The sequence below is a fragment of the Micropterus salmoides genome, unplaced genomic scaffold (assembly GCF_014851395.1).
Source record: "Micropterus salmoides isolate LMB-PRFRI ecotype aquatic unplaced genomic scaffold, ASM1485139v1 Ms_hic_scaffold_17, whole genome shotgun sequence".
Lineage (NCBI taxonomy): Eukaryota > Metazoa > Chordata > Actinopteri > Centrarchiformes > Centrarchidae > Micropterus > Micropterus salmoides.
In genome coordinates this window covers 14,524,431-14,547,758 of record NW_024040817.1, presented here as the reverse complement: position 1 = coordinate 14,547,758, position 23,328 = coordinate 14,524,431, and the positions used below count along the sequence as shown (strand labels likewise).

Sequence of the window (23,328 nt, the reverse complement as noted above, 5' to 3'; positions counted from 1 at the left end):
TCGAGGCTCAGTTAAACCGCCTCACGTTTGAAGTAATTTGGCCTGTAAATGTGCATGTGTGCGGAGCATTTATGTAAATATGGTTCAAATTGAATCACTGGTGGTGAATGTTAAGTTCAGAGCAACATTCTTTGGAACAGGATGACTGAGTTAAGGGGCTGAAGCTGATTTGACAGCAATTTTTGTTTTTCTCCAGACTTGTAACTGCAGTGTACAGCCCGCCGGAAGAGACGTGAGGTGGGCTGATCGTGAGAAGGAACAGATGTGACAGTTTGTTGGCAGGGAACATTTCAGTAGCATATCCCATTTCCTTATGTCAGTAGCCTAAAGAGGTTTAAGATGAATAGAAAAGCACAATACACCACTTTTTTGGAGCCAAACAAATTACCAAAAAGATCAAAGAAAGACTGTGCTTGATCAGTAGATATCTTAAATATGAACAGGCGTGCTTTGCTTCAGTTGTCATAGTTTACTGTCCACTCTTAAAAATGCACATTTCCTGCTTGAAAACAGCCCCAGGTCTGCAGGAAAGGGAGAAGTGCTGTACAGTACATAATAGGTCCCATGTCAGGGAACACGGCCCCTAATAAAAAGGTCCACAGGCACATTATTCTTACAGAGCAACGGGCACAGTGACATTTTGACGGTCACGTGCTGCACAGATCTTTGTTCTTCACTGTGCTCAACAGGAGCCATTGCACGCCGTGAGAAGGTAGTGGGAAGCTGAGGTGAGGTATTATTCAAACCAAAAATACAGGGCTCTTTAATGCACACCGTGGAACCAAGCCCATAAAATGTTGTTAGCATTGGCACTGCTGAGGTGAAAATCCTCATCTCATTAGAGCTGTCTCATGTGGGCTCTATATGCTGACTGCAGGCTGCCACCCTGACTTCACCACCTGCCCTCACTTGCTATTTTTCTCATGTCACTGAGAGAGGGTAGAATTTAAACTCCCTACTCATCATCTATCAGGTGTGATTGTTGACTTATTATTAATCCTTAATAAGACTGTATAAACTTTGCTGTCCATCTGTGCTGTTATTTAGCAACCATAATAACCATAGCAATGCTACCTCTAACCCCGAGAATTAGCACTGTCTGAACTGTAACACTCAACTTATATTAAGAGAAGACTCCAGTAAGCACTGATTTGGTGATTTGCAGGTAATATGTCCAGACATCAACGTTCAAACTGGGCCTAACTTGGATGAAAAGTGAGAGCTTTTAGATGAAGAGGTTACATGGAACTACTGCTTAAACAGCATTGCACTTCAGTAAGTTTGTCATTAACACTGACGACACATTGAAATATAGTAATTAAAATGCTGACAAAAATGTTTGTCCAAATTTTACCTGGCTAGACATCTAAATGTCTTTTGATCAGCAAATCAGTGCTCATTGTTGGTGTAGGACAGTCCTTAAGTAGGCTACATTTCCTGAAGTGCTGTATTTGAGTACAAGTTAGAAGTACTTGTGCTATATACTAGTTTTTCTACATTATGCTGCTACTTTATAGTGCCACACAACTTCACAGGGAATATTGCAGAATTAAGACCTTCGATGGATCAACAGCCACAGGTTGAATATTTTCACTTGCAGTGGGGAGGAGGAGGAATGTGAACCCTCTTGTCACATAATAAAACACTTCTTCTAAACAGTTGGCCGATTTTAACTGTCTGGTTGGAATAATGTCCTCAGACCCACAGAGTGGCTGCTTACCCAGTGGTCACACCTGAGGGAAAATGTGTTAAGTCCGCTTAATGTCTACTTGTGTTGAGGCACCAGTGAAAATAGTGTGGGAGTCTCTCCAACACGCCAATCTCAGTTTTACCCAGAAGCAGCTGTTGGATTTATTTTTTGTCTTTTCTTGTGTGTTTATCTCCTGTGCCAAGCAAATTGCTTTTTGGTGTCTGGTTCTGAGAATAGAAGGATGGATCTGGAATATCAAATAACATTATATAACAAAAAAAAAAAGTACAATTATGTAATGTATAATTAAAATGCATAACTGTTTCAAATCAGGACTCCTAGCACCCTTCATGCATAGAAATCCTGGTATCCCTGTTTGTTTGTCCTCGTTTTAGTAAAACCATTGGAGTTGCACTGAATTGCAACATTCTCCGGTGATGGGCAACAGACGTGTATAAATATGTCTCAAAAACTGCAGTTGTGTGTCTTGAGATTTAAATTGTATATGTATTATTAGTTTAAAAGTAGCATCAGCACAAAAAAACATTTCTGCAGTTTCTTCTTTTCTTTTCTTACAGGTTTTTGGTATAATTTACTGTAGTTCTATACTGGTGAGAGATATAACAGGTGTCTAAAATAATAAGTGTCTGCAAAAGGCTTCATAATGATTCCAAGTCTGTTTCATCACATGAGCATAAATAACTGTTCTCATTCATTCTACCAGTGGAATTAGGACTGTTTAAAGGGGCAGCCCAACAATTGTACACATGAAGGTTAGTTTACTCGCCGCGGGGAATTCTGCTCAGCCTGTGAAAACAGTTGTTTAATGTGTTCTGTGGCTCTGGAGGGAGTTTTCCCAAGTCTGTAGAAATAACTGTGCTGATGTCTCAGCTTGGACTTGGAAACAACAACATTTTTAAGAGAAAGCATGCTTTACAAATTTGAGGTGAAGCATTTCAAAAGAAGAGTGGGTCTACTAAAAAACCCTCCTGTTCCTGTCCTGTGGAAAATGTTTTTGATTGGCATACTAGAGAGTAAAAGTAAGGGTATCTCAGCCTCTGCTGTTTTAACTTTGATTGTTCTTTTATTTCTACTATATTGTTTTCTGCTACCCCCCCCATCTGAACAGATGTTCATTATTCACAATACAACTGACCAACATTCAGTGATTCCCTCAGGTTGGAAAATTTGTAACTTAGAATTACAATTTACACTTTTGCCACTTTTGCTTATAGGTCTATATAAGGTTTACCAGTCAAGTAAGAAATCAGAACTCAGTCAGCTTAGCATCAGAGTGTAACAGTCTAATAGCCAGTATTGTAGAGAGCAACCAGGCACCCTTGACTTATTGGTTAAGAAGCCTTTGTTGCTCAGGGCGGACACCTCGTGTCCACTTAACCTTGCGACTGCGGCGGCCCGTGCTGGTTAAACAGCGGTCTGTAAAGTGACCGAATGTGGCTTGGCAGGATTAATCAAGCCTAACGACACATCTGTAGGTAGGCTGGCTGGGAGGAGTGAGCATCAATCACCCTCTGGAGCATCTCTCTCTCTCTCTCTCTTTCTCTCCTTCTCTCCCCCTACTCTCTGCTTCTCGTCAGCTGTATCGACCAACGCTTTGGGCCCTTGGTAATTAAAAGGCATTGATCGGCCTCAGCTGCAAGATGTTGGAATGCGATCATGCAGCACAGCACACTGGGCCCCTAAAGAGAACAGGTGTGCATGCACATGGGTGTGTGCATTTGAATGTGTGTTTCAACATGTATGTAGTGTGTTGTGCAAATGGTTAATGTACATTATGTATTACTGTGTTTTCATGCGATGTGGGATTCTCTCATGGAATATCTCTGGCTGTGTTTAGTCTTTTTTTGAGGTTAACTACTTTCTTATTCATTTGTATGTCTTGCATTCTTTTCGCTTACATATCACCCACCCCATTAACGCAGTGGTAGAGCTGTGTGAGGCCTAATGTGTCTCCAGTGAGGCTTACTTCAGGCATCTGGTAAAATGTCTGAGGGCCTGGGAGAAAGCTTTAGGCCAACGTGCTCTTATTAAATGAGAGTTGGGGGAGAAAAAAACAACAACAACTGATTGATCCTATGCATATGCAAACCCCCAATGCTCATCTTCCCCATGGACACACATACCCACGCAGTGTTCACACGCACACACGTTCTCTCTCTTCTTTTATTCCATCTGAGTGAACGCAGTAAATCTAAGTGCCACTAGATTGCAAGCGCTGCACATTTTTCAACCTCAGAGAGAACAGGGAGCCTTGCCTGGGCTGAATGAGGACCGGCACACTACTATAAATACACCCCTGACTCTTTACTCAGTCTGACACACTGACTGAGTGACACAGTGAAGGCCGCACATCAACCACAAAAACTTCCCGCTTGATGGACATGCATACTTGCATAAAAATATGTCTCTAATTTCTGTTTATTTCTGTACTACATATTTTCCCTTGTGATATGATATACTGCAGTGGCCTTTCATTTGATGTCTCTGACTGAGTTATGCTTGTCTGAGCACCCATCTCTGCTGCCTCTGTCCCTCATAAATCCGATGAATTACCCAGTATGCCCCCCTCTTTCCTCCATTAACGCTCCCCTCCTCTTCCTCCCAACCCCCCCACCCTCCCTCTCCTCTCCTTCCTGAACGAGTGATCAATTAAGGCCCTGTCCAGCCCTCACTGCGCGTCAGCACTTTCTCTCCCCCCTTGCATCCCCTCGCTCCTCGTCATTTTTCTCTTCTTTTTGGGTGTCGTGCCAGCCACTGTCAACTCAGAGAGATAGGGAGCAGACCAAAGGTGGTAGAAAAAAAGAGAGAATTCTTTATTTTCAGGCTGAGAAGTGCTCTGTACAGATGTGAGTATCAGTATGTGCTGGATGGAGAGCCTCCTTCTGCAAAACCCTCTCCCACCCCCACCCTCAGCAGGAAGTTTACTTTCCGCCTGCTAGGAGACTTGACTTTAAAGATGAAGAGAGGCATAGAGATACTTGCACAGCTGTCTCTACACAGTGAGAGGATGTGTTTAGCCACTAGAGACAGTGTAGGTCAGGAATGTAGTAAACGTACAGTATTCTTCCTATCAGATCTTTAAAGCAAACCGTTAATGGATTTCTTAAAGAGGATATTGATATTCTATATTTTTCTTATTGTCATCAAATGCCATGAAAATACCAACAATACATTTATCCTATGCTGATATAGGCTAATCCTCTCTGCTGCAGACCTCCACTGTTTTAATAAAACTATTTAAAAAACCTCACTGAGCCACACTGTTGCACTGGCTGAACTATTCTTTCATTACAATAAAAAATGGACACTAGTTTATTTAGAGTCAATCCTACATACACTTTCCTCCTACTCGCTTGAGTGTATTAATAGCTGAAAATAGTCCACAACAAAAGCAGTATTTACTTCTGCTAAAAACGACAGTACCCAGCTGTTTTGAAACTTTTGGTCCATTTTTAAGGATTAGTTTTTCACTAGGAACAAATGGGCATGGGGCAGCAGACACTGTAGAAAACTATTGAGAGACGTAATGTATTGTAGGTTGGGTTTTTTTTCATGTGATTTCTTGACAATTTTAAACATATAGAGTGACTCCAGCCTTATCCGTTAAAGGGTTTTGGTTTTAAAAAGACAAGCTGAGGAACTTCTTTATGTCTCTGCTTGCAGTTTGAATGTATGGTTGAATAGTGAGCTTAGTTTACTTTGCTTTATTAATCCAGTGAATCAGTTTAATTCACCGGTAATGTTCCTATGTATATATATATATACACATTATCAGTTTCTGCGCACCATAGCTGCATCCACAAGGAAACTAATATTGAAGAGAATGTGACACTATCTTGGGAAACAATTACCTATGCTGAACTGTAGAGAGTTTTTACAGGTACACTTGCGCTGGATTCGTGTTACTTCTAGCTGTTTTGAATGATTCATCTGTCTCTTATAATCCTGGGCTGCATCCAAAATCACTCCCTCACTAACTCATTCACTATTCCCCTCATAATAGACACTAGTTTACTCTATAGTGCGTCATCTCTGGCAGGTGTAATTTTGTATAATGTAATTTTCTCATGACATATTGCATTGTGGGATTGTTTGCAGATCTGTGTGAATTTTGAAGGGCACTATATACTGCATTCGTTGCTGCTTTGCACAATATATTAAAACAGGAATGCTTTTGGCTATAGTAAAGGCAAAAGAAGTAAATTGGGAGATTGTTACAATTGTTAATTGTAAATTGCTTATGCGTAACACAGTTTGTGCTCTGGTCAGGTCCGACAGCCATCCTTGGAAAATGTTAACATTTGAGACATGGACATCTATGAATTAAGCTAAGCTAGGCTAACCCTGCATTCAGCGTACATTCAAACTGCTAGCAGAGAGAGACATTTATTGTTGTCTGACTCTCAGTAAGTAAAAGGTTCACTTCCCTCAAACCCAAACTAGCGTTATTTGTTTATTGGTTACCATTTTCTCCAAATGCTCTCTGGCTGAAAGTGGTACTTTAAATACCTTTTAAATCACCACTTTATTAACTAAAGTGACTTTCATGAGAATACAGCTCTATTAAAATCCAATCTCTCCTTTCAGGTGGATGTGAAATCACTCATGAAGCTATAAGGACATCTGACAGAAATGTGATGGGATGTTGCTTCATATAAATTTTGAGATTTTGAATTATTATTATTATTATTTTGGGGTTCTTTTAAAGAACTAATTTCAAACCCATTTCCGTTTTTAAACCTTTAATATGAAATCCAGTGAGGTCCGTTGGCCTATTAGGACCTGCCAGATGCAGTTAGGGAACTGCTTCATGAGTTATTACTGGTTCAAGCCTCCACTGTGGTGCATCTGCTGGCCATTGCATTGTTGCTGTTAATTCAGATTCCCGGTCATGATAAGTGCTGCACACTGTGCCCTCTGCTGAGGAGCTTTTGATCTCTGCTGATTGTTGCAGATTGGCAATCGTCTCAAAGAGATAAGGCCCTGGTAATTTAAAGTGGGTTGCGAGAAGAGAGGGGACTTCATCTTTTAAAAGCTTATTACTCTTAAAGATTATCCAAGGTCTTTCAATTTGACGGTCATTAGATGGATATGACTGAATAATAGATGAGATCCTCTTCTGTTCCTCTCTGCTGCAGCATTCCTGATCTTCAGCCCACTTTTGTTTATCCCAGCATCAACCGGCTTACTCAGAAGAACTCTACCAATGTCACGAGGGATGTAGTCTCATTCCTTTGCAACCGTCCTTGTAAAAGTTTCTGTCTCTTCTCCCTGCCCCTCTCTTCCTCACTTCACTTTAAATGATTTCAGTCTTTTCTCAACATGTGGGAGTGAAGGACTGTTTTCCCTTCTTGAGAAAACAGAACAGCCAAATGTCTGTCTTATTTATCTATCCCTATCTAATGCCTGTCTCTTTTCTCCTCTTACTATCTCAATCTCTCCCTTGCTTTAAGATCGTTCTTACTTGAGGTTGCATTGGGCTGATAATCTCCTCCATCTTTCTCCTAATTCTGGGGGAAAGTCTTTGATTTAACCAGAAGAATCCATTTCACCTTGTCAAGAATCTGATAAAGCACCCTCCTCACCCTAATCTCATTTTAAGTTCACTCTGTACCCCCTTCCTCATCTGTTTTCGTCTATATTTCAGCTACAAAACAGAATGTATTGCAAAGAAAACCATTATTTTTTGTTTTGTTATTTCATAGTCCCTCGTAATCACAAATCACAGAGCCTACAGTCTGCTGGAAATTGTGTTTCTTTGGATCCAGGCCCACTCCTTCCTTCATCTTATACTTAATTCCCTTCATCCTTTCTTTCACACTTCTCCTCTTTTTTTCGTCTTTGCTTTCAAACGAAGTCCTTTGAAATAGCCTCCACAAAGTTGGGAGCTGACATGAGGATAGATATGGTGCATATGATATTGAAAACGCTGAACGCCATCAGACACAGGCGGTCGATTACAGCGCCTGCAAATTTCCACTGGTCGGCCATGCTCTCAGCTTCGTCCTGCTCCCGGAAACGGTCTGCCATGTAACGCACCTCCTCCAAGATAGCCTGTAGCTGGGGGTCTCCTATCCCTGCAGTCGAGCACCCTCCAAGCCCTCCAGGTCCACCTCCAAAGCCCCCACCACTGGAGACAGTGCTGGGGCAGCCTACAGTATCTATGTTGGGTGTTGGTGGTGTTGGGGAGCTGCAGAATTGAGATGGCAGGTGCGGAGGTGGGCTCCCTGCTACTCGCGGAGGCCCTGTGGAGATGTTATTCCTCTGGAGAGACTCTGAGAGCATTGAAGGGTCCTCCATGTTTTGGAAGCCCATGTAAAGAAGGTTCCCGTTGTTGTTTGCGCTGGACTGGGCGTGGAGGTGAGGGTGCCCCGCGTGGAAGGACCCTGTCTGGAGAGGAGCCAAGTTCTGTGGGTGCAGCGGATGGAGGGTGGGGTCCGGAGGGTTCGGGATGCTCCCACTGTGGGAGCCAGAAGAGCAGCGCCGCAAGTGGGGGGCACACGGGGGCCGCTCTGGGTCGTCATTCTCTCCTGGCCTCTTCATACGCAAGAACCATGCTACCCACTGCAGTAAGACAAGCTGCACCTGTGGAGAAAAAAAGAGAGAAGCTGGAGGACAGGAAATAGCAGAGCAACAGAGCGAAAAGAGCACAAAAGCCTACGAGGAAGCAAAAGAAAATATGAGAAAGCTGTAAAGCATTGAAAACCACCCACACATTTTGACCTTCACATAACACTACTTAAGCTGGGCCAAATAGCCTCATTTGTCGCGCATTGACGTTGGTGCTGTATCCAACCTTGCGTCTTGTTTCAAAACGCAGCTGCGTTTGTATAAGTAGTAGTACGAGATCATTGCCAGGGACACCCAGTTAAAGCGCCTGAGGCAAAGAAGATTGTTAGCTTTATTTCCAGCAGGATACTTACAAAGGCAGCATTCAATTTAAACTTGATCATTGAGATGGACCGTCCAGTTACTGTGTAATGAGCCTGCAATAACGTTAAAGTAATCTGCAACATTGGCTACTTGCACGTTGGTGCAAAGTTAAACCTTGCTCTATTCTACTCTATTTTCCCTCTGCTCTCCTTGTTTCCTCTTCCCTCATCTCCTTGTTTCCTCTCCTCTTCCTTAACATCAAACAAAAAACTCCCTTGGAGAAGGACTACTGTCCCCTAAAAGGGCATAGTCCAGATGTCTGGCATCTAATGAGAAGCTAATGTCCAGATGACTGCTCAATTAGTCTGCAGCGAGTGTGTTTACTGGCCAGGTAACAGTCCCTGTTGTTGTTGCTGGTGCTGATGTTGTTTTTGCCCAGGCTGCAATTATGAGCTGTGCTGGTTCGATGCACTCATCTGAACCACATCAATTAGCTTGTTAATTGGCCATTGGACTGTCCTAATAGGCCATTCATCATCAGAACGTCCTTGCAATGTATCGATATACAGCATCTGCCTTCTCATGCAGCCAAGCTATTTGTACATAAATCGATAAATGTAGACCTGTCAATGTTCAAATACATCTTAGAATGCCAAAGAAATGCCATCCTATATTTCATTTGTTTATTAATATTACAAAAATAAGAAGTAATAAGAAGAAAATGTTTGGCAAGACCAGTTTTTTTTTTTTTTACCAACTGAATATCATGTTTAAATGTTAATGCCTTTATTTTGGGCCTTTTTTCCACATTTCACATTTTTGATATATTCACATGAGAACAAAACTTTTGTAAAAAGGCTTGATACATTTTTTTTTGCATTCAGCAGAAGGCAATAAAAGTGAGAAGAGGGAGTGAGTCAAATCGAATCCACCCACATATCCTGAGCACTTTGAAACGCACTCCAGTTGAAGTCTGTGGCGATGCATTTGATGAACACGCTCAGGCAGACTGACACTGCCGGATGAGTCACAGGCGAGGAAGTCGGAGAATGAAAAGAGAAAGGAAACTGGCAGAGGAGCACAGGTATAGGACTGACAGATGGATAACATGTTACTGAAAATGGCAGAGCCGAGGAGTGATGCTAATGCTGAAATAGAGATGAATAAAAGCAGTATATCACATCTGAAATAGGGAGACCAGCCATTTACAGGATTTAACAAGCCAGAAAGCATGATGTATGTAAATAGGTTATGATGAGGAGTTTGAGCTCAGCCTCACCCATTTGGGCATGTTTCCTCCATTTGGATCATGGTGATGATACTGCAGAACCACTACGGTGGCGATGACTGACATCCCAACGATGATCATTATACTGGCAAAGTATTGACCTGGGCAGAGTAGAGTATGGAGCAGTGTTATATTTCATTTTACAGTCAATTTATACACATTGTAATTTCCTCCTACTGCTTCCAACTATTTCCTGCAAGGTAACCATAAAAACACGCGTGTTATTATTCATCTTATTCACCAGTATCCTCTGAACACGTAGTATCTAGCACTGCAAGGTCAGTGAGAGAAGTTCTTTTATTTATTTCACCAAAAAATACTGAAGAATAACATGACTTGAAGGAAGGATTATATTCTCCCTGTTTCTTCTCTGCTTTATTCTAAATGAACCCATCATTTGTTACATATCTTCATGCACACTTGGGACCTGCTACCAACACTACTACCTGCTAGTAGCCACATTGTGTACGTATTTTTTAATAAAGAATTATGCTGAAGGCAGCGCTCTGGTGATTATGACTCTACATTTATTTTCCCCTGATGTTTTTAATGACCTGGATTTGTGTCTTTAGGCAAAGATGGCCATGCATCTGTCTCTGGCTGCAGTCTTAGTTCACTAAACATAATTCCCGGCAGTATGCCTGCAATCAATTTAGCCAGTTAAGTTTTAAGGCGAGCAGATGGATAAAATAAATTCTGTTGTTCTGGGGGGGGTTTAGGCATTTTTAGCTCTACCATTGTGTAGTAATATGTTGTATTTTTTCATTTATTTTGTGTAGTCTTTACTCATCCAAATTGAGAGTTTTGGGATTGAGGATGTGATATCCTGGACAGACTATAAAGACTGTATATTTGTCAAACCAGGGATTTTTCACTCTTTGATGGATTACTATGAAATCTTGTACAGACACTTGTGGTCCCCAGAAGATAAAACCTAACTTTGGGGATCTACTGGCTTTTTCTGTGCAGTGAGGTTGAAATTTGTGGCTTTGAGTGAATTGTGTCAACAACTTTTACCATGAAATTTGGTGCAGACATTCCTGTTCCCCTCAGGATGAATTTAATAACTTTAGAACTTTTCATCTAGAACTATCAAAGTCTCAGTTCATCCAGTATTTTGGTTTACAAATAGCTGCAAAACTAATGGCTACCATACTCAGCTGTACTTTGTGTTTAGCAATGATTAGCACATGTTAGCTTGATAACACACTTAACTAGGTTGATAAACATAATAATATACCTGCTAAACATTCACTTGTCCGCATTGTTACATTGAGTACGTTAGCATGCTGACTTTATCATTTACCCAAAGCACCACTTTGCCTAAGGACAGCCTCACAGAGTTGCTGACATGGCTGTACCCTCTTAGTCTTGTTGAAAAGAAATAAACCTGACTTGACTTTGAACCCCCAGAGCTCTACTAGAAGCCACTTCCTGCTGTACACCGCTAGGAATTACTACTGAAAAATTGAACACGAGAGACTAAATATTGATTGTCACTGTCAGATGGGAACTTCATGCAGTATCTCTAACGAGTAAATGTCTTGATTTCACATCGACGACCAGTAAAAAGTCCTGTTAAACGACTCTTGATCATTAAGGACGATGTGAAAACAACACACACAAACACTACCTCTCTCACGTACCTATAAGAGGGACGGAGTCAGATGTGGCTGGCATGATCTCTGCAACCAGCAACATGAAAACAGTAAGAGACAGCAAGACGGTGATACCTGTAGATAGATAGATAGATAGTTAGATAGATAGTTAGATAGATAGATAGATAGATAGATAGATAGATAGATAGATAGATAGATAGATAGATAGATAGATAGATAGATAGATAGATAGATAGATATGAGAACATAATGCTGGAAGTACATTTTGTTATGCAATCAACATTGTGGCTTAGTCTCCTCCCCTGAGTAGTGGTACTTTGGTATTTTGATAAATGGTCACACTGAGATCAGGTTTGATTTATGTAAATGACCAGCTAATGCTCATACAGTCATACAGTGAATTAATTTATGACATTCTGTACCTCTACAGCAAAAAGCATTTCCGCACAGCAAATAACCATTTTTTAAGTTGTCCAAACTCCGCTTGCGTGCACGTGAACACACACACCATGCGCTCCTGCACTGAAACTCATCTCCATCTTCATTTATCCACCTACACACTATCTGTCTCACATCTCCAACAGAAAGAATTTAAGGAGTGCTTTGCTGGCATATATGTCCCCATTCAGAAGCATTTAATTAAACTCCTTAGCCTAGAGATAAAATATGAATGGCCTTTAAGGATATTAGGAAAATTAAAAATGCTTATTTTATATTGTTTCTTTCTCAGAAATGACACTTGTTCTTTTTAAAAGCATGCTCCTCTAACCCTAAAAGCCCAGCCACTTGGTCCCCATATCTCCTCCATCAAGCCGAGTGACAGAATCTTTTCCTGGAAGGCAGTGTCTAAGCTCTCTCCCCCAAATCAATTCTCTGGCCTTAATTACATCAATAGGTTAATTGGCCTTGTGTGTAAGGCTTGGCATTTATTCTCTAGAGAAATGCTGCGTAATGCATCCTGTATTGAGGTTAAGGATATGCTATGACAATGCTGTAGCGGCTTCCCTCTAAGTTGCACTCCCACTCAGACATGGGTCAAATAGTATTTACGAAAAAGCATAAGCATCTAAATGTTTTTGGTACATTTGATGAGTGATCAGACTGGTACAAAGACAATAAATGCAAACAAGCTTGGTAATAGTGTTTCATTTGAATTCAAGCCTGATTCCTTTTTAGGTGGTTTCATGTTCATTCTCATTATTATCTACCCAAGATCTTCCTCTTTGTCAGTTTTGGTTAATTTTGTAAAAAGAAAGAAAAAAGAGGAGTTTAATAAAAGCTTCAAGCTGAGGTAGGAGATGATGTTGGAGAACTAGCAACTAGATTTATCCAACTGAAATCCCACCTCCCTTCAGGCCTCTTTCCAAAGCCACTCACCAAAACACATTTTTAATGCGTACTGAGTACACGGGCAGATTGAGCGCAGGTAGGCATGTAAGTGGGTAGGTAGACCAAATGATTGGTCCTGCTTATTACAGTCCTGCGACAGCTGCAGATACCTGCTTTTTTTTTTTCTATCAGAGCATTTGATTTATTGGTTGCTACCGGGTCGTAAAGAGAATTTCAACAAAACTAAAAACGCTTCTGTAATAAATTGCCTACCGCATCATAAAGAGGTAAGAGGTAAAAATTAAACACCAAAGTACATTTTGTATTACATTGTCATTTGCAAGGGGTTTCCTCATTTTATCCATTTCATTTAATTAAGTATTAGTTGTAAAAGTAATTTCAGAAATAGGGCTGCAATAATTGATTATTTTGATTCGATTAATGTGCTGACCATTTTCTCGAATGATCAATCAATCATTTTTATCTATAAATGTCAGAAAATAGTGAGAAATGCCATTATAATATCACAGAGCCCAAGGTGACATATTCAAATAGATTTTTTTTGTCTGACCAACAGTCTGAAACCCAAAGATATTCCATTTACAATAATATAAAATAGAAATGAGCATCAAATCCTGGCATCTGAGAAGATGGAACCAGAGAATTTGCCATTTTTGCTTTAAAAATTGCTGAAACAAATAATCATATCAAAAAAGTTGGCAATTATTTTTCTGTCGATCAACTATTCGATTAATCGGTCAGATAACCTGGAGTGTGTGTTGTCCGGTGTCTTAACTCTCTATCATAACTATCATCCCTCTTGTGCTCTAAACAGGTTGAAACAGATATTATAATTTATTTGCAGCTGCTGTTTGATCGGAGCACAGCTTCCTCTCTCTCATCCAACCTATTATAGTGTGATATGGTTGTCTCTCACCTTTTCCTCCTTATCAGTCCTCCCTCTCTCTTTTGTGCTCATCCTTTTCACATTCTTCTCCTGTCTGTTCCCTTTTCTTTACCCTTCCCACACCCATCCATCTTTGTTCCTCCTCCTCGCATTTCCCATCTTTCTATTTCACTCTATAATCCCTCTCCCCTCTCAGCTCCTCACCCGTACCCCCTTTGCCTCTTTCAACCCACCCCATAGTCTTCAGTCACAACCCTTCATTTGCCTTTACTCTAGGGAGGTTGCATGTTGTGAACACTCAGATCTAGACAGTTATACTGTATACAGTACTTGTACATTCACAGCTTGAAGCATGAGAGCACCCAAGTTGGATATTTGATTTGGTCATGGACACTGGTGGGTAGGTTGGTTGCCTTTTCAACAGCCTTTTAAGGGCGGTGTCTGAGGTCGTTTTCAGTTTCAGTTTATACAGTGAATTGGTCAGTCATTTAACTTAACGGACTACCATATTTACTCTTTCTGGATACAGAATTTTGTGTTGTGTGAGTGCATTTCCTTCCTCAGAAAATTTGCAAAGCAGTTTGAAACATGTATTGTTTACATCTATGTTTTTAACCTAGCACAAAGGATTTACATAGTCGAATCAGAAACGTCATGTCCTGCCTATAGTCGAGTGATAGTCCAATCATGTGTATTCTTGTGTGCGGTGATTGTGGGGGGGGGGGGGGGCGCGGGTACACACAGTAGCTAATCTTGAGAAGCTGCAGAGCTGCAGTCTCTATCACTCACTGTAAATTTCCAGCTAAACTGAGGCTCTTTATTCTTTTTACATGTTTATTTACAGCATTAAACATTGAAATGTATATTGGCTGTATATTATATTATTGGGAGAAAACTGGTAGTTCTATGTAAAGACGTTGGGCACCCCCATATCACCAAAATGGCATGATCCTTCTATCGCTGTGAAGCTTTGACTGTGAGATTGACAGTCGAATCAAGCTCCGCCCATCGAAGCATCGAATCTTCGACTATTCGGGGTCAGCCCTACTAGCAGTCTTTTCTTTTCTGCCTTTGTCGGTGCGTTTCTGCATATCTTGGCATGTTGCCTCCACATGTAGATCGGTGGGATAGTGTAAAACCAGTGATAGGAATGTGTATCACATCACTCACATGTTGTATGTGTTTGTGCGCGTACATGAGAGCAAACGAAACAGAGACACACTCAAAAAAAACACAGTGCTACTACTGGTCAGAAACTCCACAAAGTACCTTTAAGAGTAAGGTATTTTGTAAAAAGCTTGATGATCTAGAATTCTCACTCTCTTATAGTCCAGTGGACTTTATAGAAGTAAAGTGGGAACAACCTCAGACACCGTCGTGATGAAGGCAAGATAGACAAAAACTGATGCACTTGCACTGAAGCTCACACTGTTCTGCACCTCTCTGTGAGCACGTTCCCAAAGATAAAAACCGAGACATGACACTAACAAGCCCTCTTTCCCCACTTCAGGTGTCTTTTTTCCCCACTGCAACTGCCTTACGTCCATCTATTTCCTCCATCATTGCTCTTTTTGATCCACTCACCCAGTGAGATTTTCTCCCCAGAGTCTGCTGGTAGCACAAAGATGAGTAGGGTCATTGAAGACAGCAACACACAGGGGATGAGCAGGTTCAGGGCATAGTAGAGTGTTCGTCGCCTTATTGTTACAACAAACGTCACATCCGGGTAAGGCTCCTTACAACAATCATAGAAGGCCTCACTTCTGGTGCCAGGAACTCCTGCAAGACCAGGGACAGAGAGAAATTCACTCTAATGCTCTGTGACTGGATGTTTTTAATGAGGATGCAATGCACCTTACTTACCAACCAAGTCCCATTCTCCATTGGGCATGTAGCCTGAGATGTCAGCGTCGTTCATCTGGAGGTCCAGCAGCCAGCCGTCGTACGTCCAAGAGCCGAACTTCAGCTCACACCTCTGGATGTCAAAAGGGAACCAGCGGACGTCCACGTTGCATGTGCTCATAAAGATTCCTGAGACAAAAGCAGACAAAAGAACAAGAGACAGAGAGTTAAAGCTCCACAATCAGTTTACTAAATGACAACACGGACCCCTGCAGAGTGCTGCACAGAGATGACAAGGGAAAGATGTATTGGAGGACCACTTGTGCAGAAAGCCTGTCCTGAATATAAAGCTGCTGGTCAGAAAGACTCATTCATTCGTATCCAGCCAGCTCTAAAGACTGAGTTCTTAACTCAACCATCTTCCATTTTTTAGATAGAAATGGTGTGGAAAATGCTGCGTCACAACCAAGAGAGCACACTGGAATTGGATTTTTATTAACATTGCACAAGTCTTCTGAGAGTTCTATTTTGAAATTGAGTTTGGAGGCTGGAGAAGAGAAAGCAATGACTACATTAGAAACAACCTCCCATCAAAGAAATGTCTATTAAAAAACCTGGCAGCAGTATTGTCACTCACAGGCTTCAGACATTCTGCTCGGCAAAGAAATGTTGCTTCTGCACACTGCAGACACAGCTGTTAGCTAAGCCTCAGCGATAGAAGGAAACATCAACAGTGACACTGAAATATGAGATTGTCCACAGTAGCCCTAATCAGATTACCACTTTTATTATGCAAAATAAATGCACACTCACACGCATATGCAAAGGCAAATGCAAGCACAAAATCATAGAGACACACTTGCACGCCGGTCTCCACCCCCAAATGAAGAATCACAGTGATCCTCGCAGTGGTCGCTGGCCAACTCCAGCCCTTAAAGTAATTACTGAAATAAATGAATCAGGCCAGTTGAGACGTTCAAACGCACACAGAACAAAAATACCAATGAGGCCTTACACCCCTCAAAGATATTCTTTATGAGTCTACCATCATGCATCAGAATGGCATGAAAGCAGAGTTTGGAGAAGGAGGTTAGCAGGTTGTGTGCTGGTTTCAAAGCAGAGGTTGACCACAAAAATGACACTAAATTAAGTACTAGCTATAACTTTTCTATTTTATACACTCCCTGCTATCTCAAATCCAGTTACTGACACCAAGTTCTTGCAAGTGATTGTCTTTGCTTCATGGGCATGATGTCTTTATAATTACTCCTGTTAAAAATTACTGATTATGTAAAAGTAGCTCGATCTGCCTTTGCAGACCACTGTTCTGTGCACCTTCATGCACAGAATATTTTTATAACCTGCCACTCAAAGATATCTAGTAACCTGGCAGCAACACTCACAAAAAAGACACCTGGATTTTTAAACAGCTTGAAACAATCTATCACTCTCTCTCGCTCTCTCTCTCTCTCTCTCTCGCTATCTCGCAACACAGCTCTCAAAAAAAACCTCCATCATTCTGAAAATCGCTTCCCAAGGAAGGCAATACAAGACCCGGAGACAAAATTCCCTTTTTGCAAATGTCACACAATCAGAATATGAGCTTAAAACCTGTTACATCTTATCTCCTGTTTTACCATTAAACCCAAGCATAACAACACCCTTACCTCTACAGCTACGAGAGGTTTTCTTCAAATGATGGTGTGCAGCAGACGCTTGGGATCCTCCGCCTTTGAATTATTTACTGTGTGTCAAGCTCCTGCTCCATGCCTGCCACCCACAGACCTGTTGCCTGTTATTTACTGACAATAACAGCCCAAAAAGCCTCAGAAATTGCAACCAGGCTTGTGTGAGTGAGTCAGAAAAAGCTGGTTTGCTGCTCATTGTTTTCCTTTTTCTGCTCTTTCTCTTAATTTTTCCATTCAGTCCATCTCTCTGCTCTCTGTCTCATCATGTTTGGTGGTAAAAAACCTCTCCTCCTCGGCACCCTAATTGGCTCAGATCCAAATCGCCACATTAAGGAGCTGTATTTACATTCAGCAGCAGCCTATTAATAAACATGCCCGCTGAATAGAACTGATAGGGTGGCTTTCTGAGCTCACAGTCCTCGACCTTTGTTTCAGAAGGCCGTTTCAACTGAACCCGCCGCTAACACCAGGGATTCAGTCACAGCCTGCTGTAATCTGATGTAAAAAGAAATGACTGAGGAAACTACAAAGTAAAGACCTGTGGAAACCCAGGGGAGCTCTTGCTTTCACAGGCTTGCACAGGTCTTGCATTTGAGTTAAGACAGGAAACGGAGGAAGCGAGCGCCTCCTATTTATAGGTTTTACTCACAGCGCTGGGTATCTGTAACCAGTGAGAAACCAGAGTTGCTCTTTTATACTGATAAAATATTAATGTCAAGAGCACAAACAGGGGAGAGACATGCAGAGATCACTGAATGAGATGCTGGAAGTGATAGTTAGGTAGATGAAGGGATTAACAAGAGTTATAGCATGAATGAGAGAAAAAAAACAGGAGAGACTCACCTGGAGGCAGATACTCAGCATAGCCACTGGAGTTCACCAGAACATTGGTCTTAAAGGTGGAGTCAAAGTCGTCATCTGCACTGAGGAAGGACAGGGGGAAGTGACACTACTTTTTGAAATATAATTTGTGTATGTATGAGGTGTGTGTTAAGGTGTTTATGTGTGTTTTACCTGTTGTAGAGCAGGACATCTGGTGTCCAGACCTGATCTGTGGTGAAGCGGAGGTTTTTGACTCCGGGATGTTCGCTCTGGTTCCACTGGAGATAGTGATCGAACCAACCCTTAAAAACAGAAAAGATACAGTCTGTATCCCAGTGGACCATAGGGACAAGCTGCTTTATCTCCCAAATCCCTCTGCAGTCAGTTTAGATCCAATAGAAGTCATATAATATACTTAAAGCAAAAGATTACTTTTTTCTTTACTGTCAAAAAGGTGAATTTTTAAAGATGTTATCATAGGATTCACAGAGTATAGGTCATAACCTTAATTTACATGTTAAAGAACAGCAAATTCATTATCACCACACCCCAAGCATTCAGAGTCCCTCAGGGGTCCTTACCATACGTAGCCATATGTTAGTGGTTAGCACCTGGTTCTTCTCATCCTGCAAAACAGTTAAACATTTTTAGCACGTCTTTTCTTAGAAATAATTTGCTGTCAATTTGCTTACCAGGCAAAGAGAGGTATATTATTTTGCATCCTTATTAAAAATTATTATTATTTATTAATATTACAGTTTCAAACATAAACTAATTTAATGCCTTACTTGGTGCTTATTGAAAAAAGCGTCACCAAACAGATTGCAAACATCATATATTTTAACATTAAAAATATATTTTGTCAGACTCCATACAGTGTCAGATGACCGCAAACCTGTGGCCACTGAGGTTGAGAACAACAGCAGCTGCAGACACCTACCACATCCATGATCTGTATCAAACTGAGGGAGAAGACAACGGTGAGAGGGTGGGAGTCGTTGGCCACTGGCCGCTCCATCGGGTTGTAGTCCTTCAGGAGGTTCTTCAGCAGGTTCCTCTGGTGAGGACCCTGCAGCGACACTGAAGAGGCAGAAAAATGTGAGAGAATTCAAATCTGGTAAAATCTTCACCTGTGAAAATAAGCCACACTCCACACCATAAGAAAACCTCTGTTTGTTAAAGTTCCTTTAAAAATTTAATTTAATTTAATCTGTTTCCCAAATTGCAACTCCATTTCCTAATCCAAACAAAGATGGTTGCTGGGATGTCTTTGCTTAATTTCTACAACGTGAACCAAAATATAACACATTTATTATCAGTTATAGTTGTATTATTTTCTATATTGATGGTACTTTCAATTGTTTTGTATTTTCGTACAAAATAATGCTTAGCTTTGTGACTCGAATGTAATCGTTATTCATGAGGAGCACAAACTGGGATACAGACAGATGGGAGCTACCTCTTGGTAAAGTCACCTGTAAAGCCCTTAATGACAGACGAAGTCTGTGTTTAATAAAAATCTCACAAGGGAATCAAATGAGACTTTGGGGAGACTTTGTACAGTGAAGTACAGTCAGGCAGGGAGTGATGCTGAAAAAAAAGATGAGTAGATTTAGCCCTCAGGAACTGAACTTTTCTTATCTTCTTTATCCAGAAGAACAAGACTAAAAAAGAAAAGGAAAGGGAGGTGAAAAGGGAGATTTAATGATTAAATTAGCAGAAATACAAACAGATCTTTTATCACCATTAGGCACACTTATCTTAACTTTTATGATTTAAGCTTTGCAAATAAAATATGGGTGTCAGATTGAAATATTTAACATTAATATTGTTGGATAACACAGAGAAGGAAATCATCAAACAGGAGAAAGATTTAGAGAGACCATGCAGAACATTCAGTAAACAAAAAATCTAATTAGATTTACTGAGAAAGCATTTCAGGGTATAATCTGCACTAACGTATGTGTGCATGTGTAACGTAAGAGGTAATACAGGAAATTTTGAATAGAGATGTTATGGACTAGGAAAACAGATTGAATGGATTTAGAGGGAGTGTAAACAGACTATATTGTGAGACACAAATGCGCAGACCAATTTAAAATACAAAAGATGTTGTGTTCCAGGAGCTTCGTCTATGTTTCCTCTCCCATCAGTGGGTCCATCATAACACAGCCAATCTTTATCCAAACTCATAGATTTTATTTAACATACTAGTTGAGATCCCAACATTTTCAAGTCCACCATTTACACGATGCTTACATACAGGGAATTAATTACAAAATGATGCTTAAAACATTTGGATTTCTCTCGTCTATGAGAAAGTGAAGCAATTAAAAAAATGGGGTCTTGGATTTTAACATTTCACTCAATCTGGTGTTGTATAACCTTAATAAAGTGCTAGAAAAACAGATATAGAAATATGAGACATGCAACAGTATGGGAAAATGGGTTTGCCTCTGGCTTTGAAGCGTATTTATAGGGAATATCTATCAGGGTTCAAGGAGTTGAGCAGTGGCAGAAACGCACATGCAATCATAGTATTAAAAGATGGTTTCAGTCCAAGCAAAGAGAAAATCCCTCGACGTTTCCTTAAATCTAGTGTTTGTCTGCAGCAATACAGTCTTTTATTTGCTGGACTTCTTGAAAAACACAAACAGAAAAACATTTTGCTTCTTCTGCCTGTAGGGAAAGTTCACCTGCTCTCCTCTCAGCCCTGTCATCCACTGTCAGCCTGTCTATTCAGCCACGACTTCTGCTGCTTGGAGCCCCATCTGCAATATTACATCCACAACCAAACAGGGAGCCAAGATGGAAGAGCCGATCTATACGTGTACTTCAGATCTGTGGGGGTAAGATCCCCTGACATGCACACAGAGTCGGCTTGTGGAATGAGGAGAAAAAAAACGATGAAATATTGTGACTGCCCAGATTCTTCCACACACTCTCTGTCTGCCTTGCTGCACACACTAGATGTCAATCTGCCTGTTAAAACACCTCATGCAGAGGCATCCAACCTCTAGGTCAACTCAGTATCCAGAAAAATAAGAACACAGTTGTGAAAACGCCCTGAGATGTAAACAAGTAAGCAAACAGGTGAGCCAGATTCTCACTTTTCTTCTCCTGGAGTTTTTATTTTCCTACTTTAAATTCTTATTCTCGTGTATACTTCACGGATCAAGCATCAACACCACCGACTCCAATTCCTGAATTCCTGTAAAACTGCACTTTGAGACTAAAGTGCCGCTGCTGCAATTCTGATTCCTGAGAAATAGAACGAAAGACAGAAAGAGAGAGGGAGACGGGCAGGCTCACCGTGGATCAAAGCAGAGAATCCAGAGAGGAGCAAAGCCACCGAGTGCCACATCCTGGTGGTGAGGAGCGGGAGTAAAGAGGAGGCAGAAGAGGAGAAGCTCCGGATGCTGAAGGAGGAGGAGGGGAGGGAGGAGAGGGAGGACAGACTCAGGAAGCTGCTGGAAATCCCCCTGTCTGCATCCAGTCGGCATCAGAGGGAAGGCGTGTGAGCGTGTGCTGGAAGACACAGGAGCTGAGAGAGGGAGTGCAAGAGGAGGAGGAGGAGATGGTGGCTGTGTGCTCTCTGTCTCCCTGTCTCTCTGTCTCTCTGGGAGGTGGGACTAAAATGGAGAGCACGGGAGAGAGAAATGTCAGTGATGTGGGTGAGAGGGTTGAAGATAGAGCAAGGGGTGGAGAAAGGCAAGGTTTTAATTGGTCTATGAGTTGACCTTACCAATGGAAGAGGAATCCATACAGAAAGGTGGAAACATAGGCTTCCCAAAAAGAAGGGGAGGCATTCAGTGCAAAGAAGTGTTTTAAATATGCTCAATTAGTGCAAATAAACAGGCAAAAAAAGGCAAAAGGATAGGGGGAAAGAATTGGGTTTACAACTACTCAGGTGCCTGTTTTTGTGCTCAAATTGCGCATATTTAAAACACTTCTCTGCACTGAACGACACAAAAAACAGGCACATTGTTAAAAACAAACTGAAAACAAAAATCACTTCTCTGCATTTTAACGGCAAAATGTGAAAAGGAATGCTGTAAAAGATGAATTACTGTTTAAAACATTAATAAGATTTCCCTGTCTTTCATTCCCTTTGCATATCTCCCACTGTTTGTGTTAATGGCTGGTGACATATGTCAAAAATACATGGCAGCTGGTTACACATAACACAGGTTATGACCATGCCCAGCTCTACTCTGTGTGTGTGTGTGTGTGTGTGTGTGAGAGAGAGAGAGAGAGAGCTTCCCCCACTCAGCAGGGGGTGAGCTTTGAATCATAGGGGCAGATGGACTCCAGTTTAATTGAGAAAGTGCTGGGCTCTGCAGGAGGGCAACGGGAATGTGCATAGTTAAACTCTACTTCTCATTTGTCCTCACGAAATGCTGATGCAAGGACAGAGGCAGCGAGAAACGTAAGACTGAGAGAAAGGGAGAGTGAGCAGGGGAGGGGGGAGCAAGAGAGCAGGAAGAAAGAGTTAGACTGTATAATAGATTACCCTATTACTTCTGCTGCCCTTCGGAATTACCCCTCTCCTAGGCAGACTGTCACACATCCAGAGCTACAGATTCATGCTCGGCTGCGCACAGAGGATGGAGAGTGGCCCTCGGAGGCGAATAGAAGGATGACTAAGTCACCGGTTAAACCAGACAAAACTGCGCCAAGCGTGGAGCGAGGACACACAATGTGCCTCAGCAATGTTTTATCAGAGGAGAAGCATCCTGTTGCTGCTGCATACCTGCAATATTGCTGCTTTAATGTGCGCAAAATTGACTTTGAGTTCATCTCGTGAATAAAAAACGGGGGGGGGGGTGATGGGGGACGATCCTTCTGCTCTTATGCACCAAATACCAGTGTGACACAGTGCCAAAAACAAAATTCATTACGCTTCATAAAAATACAAATTGGAGGCACTGAGGCGTGGGTGACATCTGGTGGTTTGTTTTCCAACTGCATTCTGGCTGGAGCTCAGCAACACTGGCAGGAGTTGTGTCTTTTGAGGGGAGGAGACGATGGTGTTAATTAACAAGGAAGAAACTGAACTATATAAGATATAATGGAGAAGATGACGAGGGCCAATGCTATAAAGAGAAGGCTAATTAGAAAGAAAGAATGAAAGAAAGATGAATGAAAACACTGAGCAGAGAGTGGATTAAAGCCATATCAGTGATGATGATAGTTGGAGGAGGAGAATGGGGATTTTGAACATCATGTGGACAATGGTATGGTTGTAG

General features: G+C 41.4%; 1 protein-coding gene across 1 annotated transcript; it reads right to left on the bottom strand.

Annotated features, from left to right (window-relative positions):
* Positions 1–7,361: 7,361 nt before the first annotated feature.
* chrna11 (cholinergic receptor, nicotinic, alpha 11) lies at positions 7,362–21,664 on the bottom strand. Its single transcript, XM_038725908.1, has 10 exons — positions 21,392–21,664; positions 19,020–19,159; positions 18,661–18,705; positions 18,272–18,381; positions 18,101–18,180; positions 15,591–15,758; positions 15,312–15,506; positions 11,519–11,605; positions 9,864–9,973; positions 7,362–8,296 (listed from the first exon to the last, which is right to left on the bottom strand). Exons 1-10 carry the CDS (start codon positions 21,441–21,443, stop codon positions 7,559–7,561), a joined length of 1,725 nt encoding a protein of 574 aa, XP_038581836.1. The 5' UTR covers positions 21,444–21,664; the 3' UTR covers positions 7,362–7,558.
* Between the last annotated feature and the right edge of the window lie 1,664 nt (positions 21,665–23,328).

Excerpts from the sequence above, each read along its gene's own strand:
- chrna11 (XM_038725908.1), bottom strand. The coding sequence starts at position 21,443 with ATGTGGCACTCGGTGGCTTTGCTCCTCTCTGGATTCTCTGCTTTGATC. Across the intron at positions 18,706-19,019 it reads TGATACAGATCATGGATGTG|GATGAGAAGAACCAGGTGCT; the intron begins GTAGGTGTCTGC and ends ACTGTTTTGCAG. Across the intron at positions 11,606-15,311 it reads TGGGGAGAAAATCTCACTGG|GTATCACCGTCTTGCTGTCT; the intron begins GTGAGTGGATCA and ends ATCTATCTACAG.